The 15,360-nt window shown below is 31.5% G+C and overlaps 1 protein-coding gene across 1 annotated transcript in view; it reads left to right on the top strand.

Moving 5' to 3' along the window:
* The first annotated feature begins 651 nt into the window (after window positions 1-651).
* LOC145323921 (uncharacterized) overlaps window positions 652-15,360 on the top strand; it is a 49,387-nt gene continuing 34,678 nt past the window's right edge. Inside the window, exons 1-2 of the mRNA XM_080166525.1 lie at window positions 652-727; window positions 1,185-1,262. Coding sequence (XP_080022651.1) covers window positions 1,187-1,262 — 76 coding nt within the window. The 5' untranslated portion in view covers window positions 652-727; window positions 1,185-1,186. The remainder of the gene's footprint in view (window positions 728-1,184; window positions 1,263-15,360) is intronic.

Below are 15,360 nucleotides of genomic sequence, written 5' to 3' on the forward strand. Positions count from 1 at the left end.
CACAATTACCCTTATGTCTATTATAATTAATGGTTGAAATGTTTGGACACTCAACTAAATTAACTAACTAATCAAGATTCAATAAAAGTTCCCAAGGTTTTAGAGCCAACAAATAAGTTATTATAAGACTTTGGGGTCCAGTGTAATAAACAGCCCAATGTTCTCTCCTTCCCTGTTCTCAAGCCCTTTCTTGGACAGTTTTACTAGTAGATTGACGTAAACAGTGTTATCATTAGCGAAGCTACTATATAATTAACTTTGTATGTTTGTCCTTCCATGATTTTTATTCTATTTCGCTAATTGCGGATAATTTCATGCTTGCTTGTTTAGCTTTATTGTTTTTATTCTACATTTTTTGAACATTATAAACACATAAGAGTAAAACACTAGAGAGAGAAAGGGTTAAAAAACTGTATCTCCCCATCGCATTGTGCTCCTCTCAATTGGGTCATTGAAAATCAACTAATGGTGTGGTGTATTAAAACAGCAGTAAATAAAAGTAGCAGAAAATAATTTGGTAGCAGACGAATAAGTCTATTGAAAAAGGAAGGGAGGTAGTTATCTATACATATAAGCTATAGATCTAATAGATAAACTGCCACCTGTTTATAATTTTTAAAGCATTGCTATATGAATGCTGTCATCCTTTTCAGATCATTAAGAATGAAAGAAAATTGTGTGGATTAGAAAATTAAAACACACAAGAAAACTTGAAAATTAACCTTAGGTAAAATTTTACATTTTTCAATTAGGCCAAGCCAATTAGAAAAATAAATAAGTCAAAGATCTTAGAATAATTGGTTAATTGGCAAGAATCAGTTGCGCCTACGGCTTCTATTGATTACATAGTTAATTTTTCTATCTTTGTTGTTTATTTTGTTAATAGCTGCTACGCATCTAGAGGCCTCTAAAGGCTCTTAAGATGGGGGGGGGGGGGGGGTGATTTAGATTTTTAAAAGGAAAAGTAAAAAAAGCGATTTTTGTAGGGTATTTTTCTGGGGGCGATTTTTCTTGTGAGGGTGGCGTTACCCCTTCCAAAATTGTTCTGAACCTTCCCTTGACCTATGAGATGGTACATGTAAATGGATATCTATATCGGTTCAGTGGTTAGCGAGATCTTTGAGTATACACAGATATACACACTGCTACTATTATATAATAATTATTATTTGGTTTTATTTCAGAGATGAATTTGTTGGCAGTTGCGCAGCTGTTCTGCTTTACAGTGGATGGATATGTTGAAACTAATATTGGTGGAATATGTAAGTTTTGGGTACATTGGCTTAATAACTTTGGGGACCACATCTAATTATTTGTTGGCAGTTGCGCAGCTGTTCTGCTTTACAGTGGATGGATATGTTGAAACTAATGTTGGTGGAATTTGTAAGTTTATTTATTCGCAGTATTGTAAAAACTCAATTTTTCTTACTAAAGACATTATTTTAGGGCTTAGCGGCCGCGCCATTTCCGCAGAAAATAACCGCTTGATATTTTTAAAGCATCTAAACACGTTTAAATTTGAGGCTTATTCGCTTTTGAAGCGCGGCTGCCGAGCCCTGCATTATTTGTCAATCGGTTGACATCAAAAGTCAGGTTAGGAGAATACATTTGTTCAAAAACAGGTGCTACTCATTACCAGTAAATAAATTGCATTAAAAAGTGTGTATTGGCTATACCTACCAAAAAATGATTGCTTGTTCTGATTTCTTTGTTTAAAATACAAGAGATATGTAACTCTACCCAAGTGGTGGAGGTCCTTTTCCGACTCTAATTGGGTCTTTGAATATCAGTCAAAAGCGTCGAAAATATAAACACAACCAAGTCAGTACAAAAAAGCAGAAAATAATTTGCTAGCAGACAAATAAACCACTTGTGTTAGATAATTGTCTGGGTTATACATCTATACTTATACATTTATTTCTTATTTACATTGTAACATTGAAAAGAAGAATTGACATAAAAAAAACTTGATTAGCAGGGTTTAAGGGGATAGATTAATATTAGACAAATTCATCATCCATAATTTTTTGTCTTTTGTAGCTTTGAAGTATCAAGGAAGGATAGGGGGGTGTTTTTACTCTATTTTTCATTTATCCTTCCCTCCCTGTTAGATTGTATTCTGTCATTGTCATTGCTACCCATATTTTTATTTGATTGAGGCATAAAGATACAATATTTATGTCCCCTTCGGCATCTTTTTGTTTCATTTTTTCCATTTTCTTATGTTTTGTCTTTTCTTGCGTATTCAATTTTGTTGTGGTTCCTAAATAACGTTTGTGACACTGATGAAACTTGAATCTATTTTTGTCCCTATAAAAAAGTTATAGATTTAAAAACTTTTGGCCGAAATTATTACTAATGATGTCATATTAGAATGGACTAGTCAATTAAACTAATATGAATTCATTCGGGCACTATAAACAACTTCATTTGAAAATAAGCTTAGCTATTTACAGCCATTGATTAACATAAGTCTCTTCTCCAACAGTCCATGCACGATCATTGAAAGCCTTTCTTGAACTGCAACTAAACCATTAAATAAAAATTTTGCACGTTTAGTTTGCACTTATTGCGTTGGACTATCAAGAATGTTCAATCTACGTGTATAATTCTGATTATAGATAGTTAGGCATTGTTTCAAACTATTATCTTAAGGTTAAAATTTTTTCTTATTGAGTCTTTTGCGAGATTATATCTTTGATATCTGTCAAACATAACTCCTCTCATAGTACAGAGACCCTGTCCTGATTGAGTCTTAAATCAGGTGGTACATAAAAAGGAACAAAAGCAATTTTCTACCAGATGAAAAGAGTCTCCCCAATTTGGGCTGGAATATACACATATATACTTATTTTTTGCATGCATTTTGGAAATGAAAGAAGAAAGATAATCACAGCCCGCACACATTTTGTCTGATTAAGCACATTTGTTGCATTTACTACAAGTCAGTGTTAGGCCAGGGTTGCAAGGATAGGAAAATTGACAAAAAAATAATTTGAGTCATAATATCAATAAATATTAAAAATATCATTTGGATACTGGTTAATTATTATTTTTTATTAAAACATCCTCTCCCATAATAAATCTACCCCTAAAATATCAAGAAAAACATCAAAACCTATACAAATCAGGTAAATTAGATAAAGAAATTTTGGATTACCTATGACAAACCTATCCTTTACCATCCCTGATCTTAGGTGCAGTTAGATCTTGTAAAATCAATTCAATTCATTAGATGCGAGTCATCAAATGAAATTAAATAAGTATAAATGTTCATTTTCATGAACAAGTGGCAACGCCCCTGGCCTTAAAAAATATTTGAAAATTTGAAGCCATCGTCATTTATTTTTTAAATTTAGATTAACTTTGGGGGGTTATTATTGTATCTTGCAAAACAATAGACTACTTTCTGAAGGCAGTTCTTGTAATTTATCTCTTTGGGCAATTCAAAGAACAGCTAGCTGTTATACAGAGTGGTAATAAGAATCTTGTCATATATTCAGAAAATATAGTGTTTAAAGGTAACTAAAACAGTTGTATGTGTAAGTGGGTGTCTACTGAAGATTGTTGAATGATATTTTCGCATGTAGAGACTGCTTAGTTACTGTAATAGACATATGCTGACATATTAGTCATAAAAAGAAGAGCTACGCTACCAAAAAAACCTTTACTTTGGTTTTTTTTTTATCCGAGTTCAGTTGGAAAACAAATTCTCGTTAATGTTGACAAAGGAAATAAAGATCTGAAAGAAATAAAACACAAACAAAACAATCATGTACCAAACAGCGCAGCATAAATAAGTTTCTAATGTCATAATATAAAACAAAAGGATTTCTGTATGTTAGTATGTACGTCGATCTGTCTTTCTGCTTTTACTTTAAAAACTAAAATTTGTTGGGTAAAGCACCTTCTTTTCATTAAAGCGCCGTATAGAAAAGGCGCAGCATATTAATCACATAAGTCGAGTAATATAGTATACTTTTGTAACTAATTTTAACAAACAGTGGGATACAAATTAGTTGTAGAGTATCTGCACGACTAAATGTGTCCTTTTTGTGATTTCATTTTCAAATCTTTGTGTTAGAGATGAATCAGATTTTAACAGGGAGGGAGGGGACAACGGGCTGTTAATACACTAGTCCCCAAAGTTTTATAATTACGTTTTCTTATTCCTTGGTTTAACAACTTTGAAACTTTTATTGATTGGTTGGTTTATTGAATGTCAAAACGTTTCAACAGCTAATTGTAATCTACAGAAGAAATAATTTTGTGTATCATAATTAGGGATATCCATCGATTTATAAGCCAATGTCATTTTAGTTCCCTGGATTTTAATGATTCCAATTCTTTGTGTTCGAGATGAATAAGATTTTAATGACAGCAATTTGATTGGCAGAGCATTTTGATTGATTGGTCAAATAAACAAAACTTGTATACATCTTGTTTTTGCTCATTTTTTGCAATAATTATGTTTTGTGTAATTTCAATTTTATAACTAGTAATTTAGACGGTATAACAAAACAAAGGGTTGGGGGGTAGTAAAGAGGTGAATGCTCCCCCCCCCAAAAAAAAAAATCCTTAAAATTATATAAATACGTTCTCTATCCCCCCCCCCTCCCCCACCCCCTACTGATTAAGGTTTTAATTAAGGGGCCCGACTGTTAATGGTTAAAAACCCTGAAATTTGTCAATGGTTCAATGCTAGTATTTTTACAAATCATAATATTTATTGAACAATATGTGGATTTTTATCAAACCCCCTTCTTTTGGGTGGGGCTATTTCCCTACTTACCCCCTACTAGCAAATTTTGAGTAATTGACCATTGAACGAACAAACCTATGGGTATATTCTAGTTAGAGAGTAGCTGCGCTATTTTTTATTTATAATTGTCGGAGTATAGTCGGGTTGGTTGTTATTCTAGTTATGATTGAATGCTTTTGAAGAAAAAGTTTAATTTCTTTTACTTTCTTCTGGGCCAAATTTTTTTTAAAAATTATTTATAAATTTAAATTTCCCAACAAATGATTTCTTTTAAATTGACTTCAATATTAATCTTTTATTGTTCTACTTTACACAAAAATTATTTCTCTCGATGATTTTCTCAATTCATTTGATTAACAAGAAAAGTATATCCAAAAGTAGCAGAGTATTAAAAACTAATAATGTTTTTAACAATAATATTTGCAATGTTAATCAATTCAGGGATAGGGGAATGGACAATAAATTGGTGTACATCCCCAATGATGATACATAAAAATTACCCCTTGTGTAGAGTACAATTAGTGGTTGAAAACATTTTTACGTTCAACTAAATTAACCAACCAGAAAAAAATCATTGAAAGTCCCCAATGTTGTTAAGCCAACGAATAATAAAAAGTTATTATAAGACTTTGGGGACTAGTGTCATAAACAGCCCAAAGTCCCCTCCCTTCCTGTAATCAATTACTGAATATGACATTAAAAGCTAATCAAATAAATTAAATATAGAATTGTTTTATATTAAAAAGCTCAGTTATCTGTAATCTTGGTACATATATCTTTTAAATTAAAATTAAGTTTCTTTGGTAAAAAGGAAAGGAAAGGTTTTGTTAATTAATCACTAAAAAGCATAATTGCCTTTTAAAATCATGAGAAATTATGCAGAAAATGAAATATTTAACTATGATGTACTGAAGCACATAATGACAAAAAAATCTTAGATATAGAGTAGATACGATATTACAATTTTATTAACAAATTATATGTCCATTGTTGCTCTTTTTGAATTAATTTATTTTTTGCAATTTCGATCTTGTTGATTTTTATGGGATAAAGGAATAAGCTTTGTCCGTAGCTCAGCTACTTTGTAATAGGGTTCTAAAAGGAAAAGGCAATGGCCGATAAATTGTTGTACGCCCACCAATAATGATACACTACTCATTCTTTATTACAATTAGTGGTTGAAAGATTTGGACACTCGGCTTATAAAACTTTTAATAAACAGCACAATGCCCCCCCCCCCTCTCCCGAGTAAATAACAATAAAAGACACTCAAAGTTAACTAAATGGTAAGTGTCTTCTTTTCTGGGGTAATAAAGAAAGTAACACCCAAGATATCCCAACCCTTTGATTGAACGACCTTTGCCTGACTATCCTACAAGACTAAAGTAATTAGACAGGAAGAAGGGAAACTAGGCTGTTAATATATACTTATAATAACGTTTTCTTATTCGTTGGCTAAACAACTTTGGGGACTTTTATTGAATTTTAATTTGTTGGTTCATCAAGTTAAGTTTCCAAACGTTTCATTGTAACATCCAGAAGTGTTATCACCATTGGAGATACACATCAATTTATTGACCATTGTCTTATCCCTTTAGGTCACTGGTAATGAGGAGTTCATGTTTATTGAAGTTGAAAATCAAAGTAACTAATTTTTTGGACTCGTTTATAGATCCTATTATTCTGGAAAACTAGTTAAAAAATAATTTTCCTTCATGCATGGATAATATTTAGAGTAATCAAATTCATTACATTTCATTAAAGAGAGGAGTAAGGACCATGGACTTAGGAGATAGGACAATTTAAAGCACATTTTTCTTCCTACTAGCAACAGTCCAAGGAAATCTGTTGTTCAATTTTTATGGAACATGTAAAAATATACCTGATTTTTCTAAACAAAAAGCTTCAAACCATGGATTTTATTGAGTGATTTCAGTGTAGGGGGGGGGGGGGTGGGTGGGGTGGTAGGTGTTAAGTGGTTATGTTATATAAATATATGTATATATAAAATATTTTTGATATTCTTGTCAATGCATGATTTTTGGCTTTTGTAGTTTTCTGCTAGCTTTTTTATGAAATAGGTCAGTTTTAGACTATATTCAAGAGTAATTGACCCAAAAGCTAAAGCAGTTCTTAGCTTTAGTTTTTCAGCTCGCATATGCTATTCTAGATGATTATGAAGGGAAGATTTTTTTGGTCCTTGTAATATTTCTCTCTTTAAATGTTTTTTTTATGGAGGATGGCAAACTTATTATTCTAGTAAAGTTATAATTTTGTGTTTTATGTGTTTTAATTACACATTAAGGTAAACTTTAATTGATACAGCTACTCTTTAAATAATTATTTCTTTATTTGATAGGTGTCTTGCTAACTAGCCCTAGTAATCTCTGTCTCAGCAATTTACCTTTTTTTGTGCTTATATAAGCATTTTTGTCAGATTTAAGTAGGACGTGCTCACATCGGGAAAGTCCGCACTTTACAACAAAAGTGGCTTACTTAAATCGGACATGTCGGACTAACGAGCCATTTTCGTAGGTTAATTGCTTACTTGAAGAACTATTATTGCCCTATAAACCCCCAAAAAACCCCAAAAATAAGGGTGGCTGATAAGAATCAGCAAAATCGGACGCTTTTGAGGTAAATGTCTTACAGATTAATATTTTAATCCGGATTATTTTTCCTCAAAATTTAATCCCTTCTCAGCCATTTAGGCTATATTTGTAGTTGATTGCTTACTTATATCTTCCATTTTTGCTACTAAATCCTTACTTAAACAAGCCATTTTTGTGATTAATGTCCAACTTATATCTTCCATTTTTGCTACAAAATCCTTACTTAAACAAGCCATTTTTGGGGTTGATTGCTTACTTAAATCCTCCATTTTTGCTGCAAAACCCTTACTTAAATAAGCCATTTTTGGGGTTGATTACTTACTTAAATCATCCATTTTTGTTGCAAAATGCTTACTTAATTAGGCCAATTTTGGGGTTGATTGCTTACTTAAATCATCCATTTTTGTTGCAAAATCCTTACTTAATTAAGCCAATTTTGGGGTTGATTGCTTACTTAAATCATCCATTTTTATTGCAAAATCCTTACTTAATTAAGCCATTTTTGGGGTTGATTACTTACTTAAATTATCCATTTTTGCTACAAAATCCTTACTTAAATAAGCCATTTTTGGGGTTGATTACTTACTTAAATCATCCATTTTTGTTGCAAAATCCTTACTTAATTAAGCCATTTTTGGGGTTGATTACTTACTTAAATCATCCATTTTTGTTGCAAAATCCTTACTTAAATAAGCCATTTTTGGGGTTGATTGCTTACTTAAATCATCCATTTTTGCTACAAAATCCTTACTTAAATAAGCCAGTTTTGGGGTTGAGTACTTACTTAAATCATCCATTTTTGTTGCAAAATGCTTACTTAATTAAGCCATTTTTGGGGTTGATTGCTTACTTAAATCATCCATTTTTGTTGCAAAACCCTTACTTACATAAGCCATTTTTGGGGTTGATTACTTACTTAAATCATCCATTTTTGTTGCAAAATCCTTACTTAAATAAGCCATTTTTGGGGTTGATTGCTTACTTAAATCATCCATTTTTGCTACAAAATCCTTACTTAAATAAGCCATTTTTGGGGTTGAGTACTTACTTAAATCATCCATTTTTGTTGCAAAATCCTTACTTAATTAAGCCATTTTTGGGGTTGATTGCTTACTTAAATCATCCATTTTTGTTGCAAAACCCTTACTTAAATAAGACATTTTTGGGGTTGATTACTTACTTAACTCATCCATTTTGGTTGCAAAATCCTTACTTAAATAAGCCATTTTTGGGGTTGATTGCTTACTTAAATCATCCATTTATTTATTTTATGCTTTCTTTAATTCAACCTTTTTACTGTGAAATATTTGCTTGAACACCAGCTATCTTATGTTTACTTACCTTTCTTTCTGAGCTACTAAAACCTCACATAAACTTGCTCAAACATTTTTAAAAATTATTTTATATATTTATTTATAATACAAAAGACTCTGATGAAAATTTATTCAAGTTGATACAAATTAATTTGATGTTTCTGACTAAATGAAGTCTATAGGAGTTCCAGCAAAACCACTCTAACAACAGACTGAATTAAAAAAAACAACAATCTATTTTTAAAGTGATTCTAAATGCCCCCTATTTTTTTTCAGGTGATAAGTTTATGTTCTTCACTGAAGTAATCTAATGAAAAATAATTACAGACAAACAAAGTATATTCAAATGTACTAAATAGGATTACATAAAAATATTTCTTAACAATTTCCAATTAAACATTCAAGAATTTTTATCAACATTTAATAACAATAAATACTAATAAAATACATCAAATATAGAAACAAATAATATTCCAATGCCTGTTTGTTAATAAACCTGAATAAATTTCAAGAAAAGTATTTTAATTTAGGGTAAAACTTTTAGAGGAAAACTTTAAAACATTTTGATTATTATTGTGCCTTGAATACCAGTTTTTTCAGCCATTTGTAGTTTAAGAGCTACATTGAAAATGTGAGAAAAAAGTTAAAAAGTTTTGAGCAAGGTAGAACATTTTACCATGTAGCTCCTATACTAAACTTAGCTCAGGAATAGTTCTTACATATACAAAAACTAGAGCTTATGACAATTCACAAATAGCTATACAATTGAATGTGTGGTAACCAACAGTTTTTAGACTTAAGATGAATCAAATTCATCCAGAGGTGTATTGTAGTTATATAAATTAAGTGTAAGTTCCTGCTTTAGTGTCAGATAAATTGCCAATATGAACCCACCCTAATAAACATAATGAAAAAACTAACAAACAAACAGACAGACAGACAAATTTTGAGATGTACCAAAGACCAGACAAAATGACATGAGAGCATTGAAAAAATATTTTAAATTGGTGGAGTTGAAAACTTGATGCCTTTTTTTCTAAACATTAAAAAAAATATTTATTTTCCTTTCACAGAAAGATAAACAGACAGTCAAACAGACATATGTAAATATAGACAAACATAACAACAGACATTTAGATAGACTGTCAAACAGATAGTAAAACAGATAGTAAAACCCCCAATTTATTAGGGTTAATATTCTTGTTTAAGAAGGTATGCTTGTTATGTTGCCCTACTTATATTCTAATTATTCTTGTATTGGAAGGTATAGCTTGGTATTGCTGCACTACTTATAAAATAATTGTTCTTGTTTAAGAAATTATAGAATGTTATTTTGTGCTACTTATTGTATACCTTGGTATTGCTGCGCTACTTATAAAATAATCATTCTTGTTAAAGAAAGTTTAGAATGTTATTTTGTACTACCTATAAAATAATTATTCTTGGTTAAAAAGTATACAATGTTTTTTTTGTGCTGCTTATTGATATAATTATCTTTGTTTACAAAGTTGTAAATTGTTATTGTTGCACTACTTAAAAATAATTAATCTTGACAGAAGACTAACAGACAGACAGAAAAACAGTTCAAATACAAATAGATAGATGGACAGACAGATGGACAAATAGATAGATGGACAGACAGATGGATAAGCAAACAGATGGACATTTAGAAAGACTTCAAGACAGATGGATAGACGAGAGAAAAATGGATAGAGTAACAAATAGACAGATAGTCAGATGGACAGAAAGATGGTTGGACATATAGACAGACAGACAGACTGACAGATTTTCGGACATACAGATAAACATATGAACATACGGACATTTAGCTAGTCCAGACATATGGGATTTACATACAGACTTACAAGAAGAAATACAGAAGTGCAAGTAAAAAATTGAACAAGGATGACAATATCCATAAGTAGCAAAGCACAAAAATTGTGGATGGGAATACCTACAAGTAGAAAGAAAGAGTATTCTTTAAAATCAAGAATAGATTTAATTAATTGGAGAAAATAAACACAAAACCTTTTTTTATTTTGTATGATGACTGACATACAAATGCTCATAGTAAATTACATACTGGATGCTCAGAACAATTGGAAAAATTATTATGATACTGTCATCTTAAAATTGGACCAAAAACACCAAAGATATTAGGAAATATGTAAAAATATAAAAATAGCCAAAAACCTGCTCAAATGCAGTCCAATCACTATGGATGTTTTTTAAAACAACTGGAAAATTAATTGATATTCTAATCTACAAAAATTTTGAAAATTGGACCATAATCACCAAAGATATGGGAAAATCTGTAAAAATATAAAAATAGCCAAAAACCGGCTAAAAGGCAGTCCAACCTTTATAGATGTTTCATTAAACAGCAGGAAATTTAATTAAGATATCTATAACAAAAAAAATTTTAAAAATCAGATTATGAACACCAAAGTTTTGGTGAAAACAACAAAAATAGCCAAAAACCTGCTAAAAAGCAGTCCAACCGCCATGGATGTGTGAAAGTTAATTATGTTCCTTAGCGATGGGAATTTCATCATAAAGTTTCAGCCTTCTATCTGTCATAGGAGCCGAGAAATTCATGTTTTCCCACTTTTTCTCTGACAGACAGAAAGACTGATAGACAGACGGACGGACAGACGGACGGAAGGACGGGCATTTCGAATTATAGAGTAGCTCCGCTACTACAAAGTAATCAGCTATCTATATAAAATTGATTAGGGTTAATATTCTTCTTAAAGAAGCTATGCTTGTTATTGTTGCCCTTCTTATAATCTAATCATTCTTGTTTAAGAAGGTGTAGATTGTTATTGTTTCGCTTCTTATTAAATAAATATAAAGATTTAAAAAGGTTGAATTGTTATTGTTGCCCAACCTATGATCTTATTATTCTTGATTAAGAAAGTCTACTTTTTATTGCTGCGATTCTTATGAAATGACTATTCTTGTTTGCTTATTTTTTAAATGTTAGTATTTGAAATATATAACAAAGGAAAGGGTTATTTTGTCTTTCTTTATGATAATTAACTAGCGGCTACACCCCTAGAAGCATCTAGGGGTAGGAGGGGGAAAAGTCAACCTCAGCCTATTTTGAATTTGAGTTTCAAAAGAGTAAAAAAATATTTTTTGTTTGGGGGGGGGTGAAGATACCCTCCCCAAAAATAGTTTAAAACCTTCCCAGGTCCTATAAGAAGCTTCACTGTAAAGGAGACTAATATCGGTTCAGTGGTTAGCAAGATCCTTCGGGATAGACAAAAAACGCTACTACTTTATATGATAGGATAGTGCATCATCACCTTCGTCAAAATGATAGAATATTCAGAACCACAGTTTATTACTTAATCTTCCCATTTATATTTACCTTCATCAAACAAAATTCTATTCAAATATGTATGGTCTTATACTAATTTGCAAAAATATTTGTTTTAAATATGACAATATGCAGACGTGAAGGCCCACCACAGGCTTTAATGCAGGGATCTAAAGGGATAACATATAGGCCGAGAAATTAATGTACATCCCCGATGATAAAACAAAAATCTTCCATTACAATTAGTGGTTGAAACTTTTGGACACTCAACTTAATGAATCAACCAATCCCCAAAGTTGTTAGGCAAGTGAATAGAAAAAAATTATTATAAAACTATGGAGACTAGTGTATAAAACAACCCATGGTCCCCTCCCTCCCTTTAATGGATTGAACTATCCCTCTTTTCATTATAGACTAAATATTTGATCTTACCAGGAATCTAAGGAGATAAGACAATGGACGTTAAATTTATGTAAGCACCTTAATTACAATAAATCTTTTTTGTAGGTTACACTTTTTTAGTAGAAAGGTTAAGACACTGTTGGTTTGTACAACCTAAAAAGAAACATACTAGTTTTTTTAACAACAAACAACAGATTTGTTTTTGGGACAAGTATAATTTCCAGTCCAATGTCCCCTCTCTCCTTTTTTTATACAAAGCTTTAATAAATTTTAAAACAGAAAGAAATATTGAATATTAATTAATGAATGATATAAGGGGAGGGGACTTTTGACTGTAAATTACACTGGTCCACTATGTTGTGTTTGATGGTTTAAAAACTTTGGGTACTTTGAAACAATAATTTTAATGTAACATTTCTCTATACTCGGAAATCTGTCTATAATATGATTCGATAAATAACTTATTATAATAAATTATTATTTCAGAGATCAACAATGTACTGAGAAAAACATCAGTATTTTTTATAGCATCGCTCTCATGGATTCTACATGATTCTTGTTTTTACTTTAAACTAAATTTCATTTTTACCAAGAATCTTAAGGAATTAGAAAATGAAGTATAAAATTATAAAAAATATCCAATTACAATACAAAAAAATTAATAGTTATTTATCGCATAGTATTATAAACAGCTTTCCGCGGATATAGCATAAACATTAAACAATTATAAGATTAAAACCAGTTTTTTTATCCCCGAGGTGCCGAAGGCACTGTCTAAAAAAACTGGTTTTAATCTTATGATCATACATTTTTTATATATTATGTTGAAAGCTGGATACAATACGATGCTAGACATAGTTTTTTTTTGTATGGATGAGAACCGATTCCTATCCAACGGATTTAAATGAATACGAGAAATTAAATTAAGGGCCAAAAAAATTTAAGATTCTGCTTGTTTTGAACCAATAAATCAAAATACCGAAGTTATATTAAATTATAGGGATCTATAGACAATGACTGATAAATTGATGTACATTCCCAATGATGACACACAAATTTACCCCTTCTGTAGTCCCCAAAGTTGTTAAGCCATCGCACAAGAAAACGCTATTTTAATCTTAGGGGACAAGTGTAATAAACAGCAAAATGTCCTCTCTCTCTCTCTGCTAGTTCCCAAAGTCTTATAATAACGTTTTCTCATTCGTTGGCTTAACAACTTTGGGGAATTTTACTGAAATTTTAATTTTGATTGGTTGGTTTAACCACTGGCATACTTAACAACCTAATCATTCAAAATCCAATAAAAGTCCCCAAAGTTGTTAAGCCAGCGAATAAGAAAACATTATCGTAAAACTTTTAGGACTAGTGTAGTAAACAGCACATTGTCCCCCTCTCTCTCTGCTAGTTCCCAAAGTTTTATAATAACGTTTTCTTTTTCGTTGGCTTAACAACTTTGGGGACTTGAATTTTGAATGGTTGGTTTAACCACTACTATCTATAATACAAAGTAGCTTGATGTCTGCCCGTCTGTCTGTCTGTCCGTCTGTCCCTTAAGATCTCGGTAAACACTGAACCCCATTTTTAAAAAAATTTGCTGAAGATTTCCCTGGTCCTTTTACGAATTTCGACATAATTTTTTAAAATCACCTCTTGGGGCAAAGCCCCTAGAGGCTAGGGGCGAAGCCGCTAGTACTTAATAACCTACCTATTCAAAATCCAATAAAAGTCCCCAAAGTTGTTTAGCCAGCGAATAAAACTTAATCTTAAAACTTTGCAGACTAGTGTAATAAACAGCCCATTGTCCCCTCTCATTTTCTGCTAGTTCCTGATAACTTAATTATATTACAAGGAGGACACAGAGAGGTAACTTAAAATAGATCTTAAAATAGAACTTCAGATAAAGTTGTTATAAAACTTTGGGTGCCAGTAATTTACAGTCCAATGGCACCTTCTTCGTTGTTTTTGCTCAAAGATACACATTATCTAAAACATTTAAAGTAATACAGCCCCCCCCCCCCTCCTCTTTATACAACCTAATCTAACCTTGCCTAGTTTCAGTGCTCAACAAGGTACTTCAAGTGAAAGCGTTAATGTTTTTTTTAAGCATTTATGTATGTTTTTTCTTGTTTTTACTTCAACCTAGATTTTTTACCCGGAATCTTAAGGAGTAAGACAATGGACGATAAATTGATGACAATTTTCCCATTTACGAAAGGAAATAAATAAATCATTGGTCAAAAAGTTTTGACACAGGCTCAGCTATTTTTGAACCAAGCAATCAAAATTCGATATAAGTTATTAAGCTGACCAATTGTGCTGTTTATTACACTAGTCCCGAAAGTTTTATGATAACGTTCATATTTTTTGAGGACTTTTATTGAATTTTGATTGGTTGGTTTATTAACTACAAGTGGCTTTGCCCCAATCCCCTAGTGTCCCACCCCTCAAGAAAATAGTTATAAACCTTCCCGGGAACTATGAGAAGCTACCCTGTTAAGGAGAACCCGATCGGTTCAGCGGTTAGCGAGATCCTTCGTTACAAACAAACAGACAAACAAACAGACATCGTTCTACGTTGTATGGATAGTGTCCAAACGTTCACCCCTAATCGTAATCTATAGAAGGGGTAATTTTGTTTACCATCATTGAGGATGTACATCAATCAATCTCCCATTGTCTTATCCCTTTAGATTTCTGCGATAATAAAATTTGGGTATGGTCCCATATGGATAGCTTTTTTGTTAATTGGGGCATGTGAGAATTGTCCTATCGATTTCAAACTTTGGATGGGGATTCCTGTAATAGTTAGGTACGATTTAGAAAGCGCAGCAACTCTGTAATCATTACCAAAACGTCCGTACGTTCATTTTAAACATGTTGATTTTTTTTACTTTTTTAACAACAAATTTTTATGTGATCTAATTATCCGATTGATTTGGTTTTTGT

This window comes from Acartia tonsa, chromosome 7 (assembly GCF_053477335.1).
Source record: "Acartia tonsa isolate MP-2025a chromosome 7, ASM5347733v1, whole genome shotgun sequence".
Lineage (NCBI taxonomy): Eukaryota > Metazoa > Arthropoda > Copepoda > Calanoida > Acartiidae > Acartia > Acartia tonsa.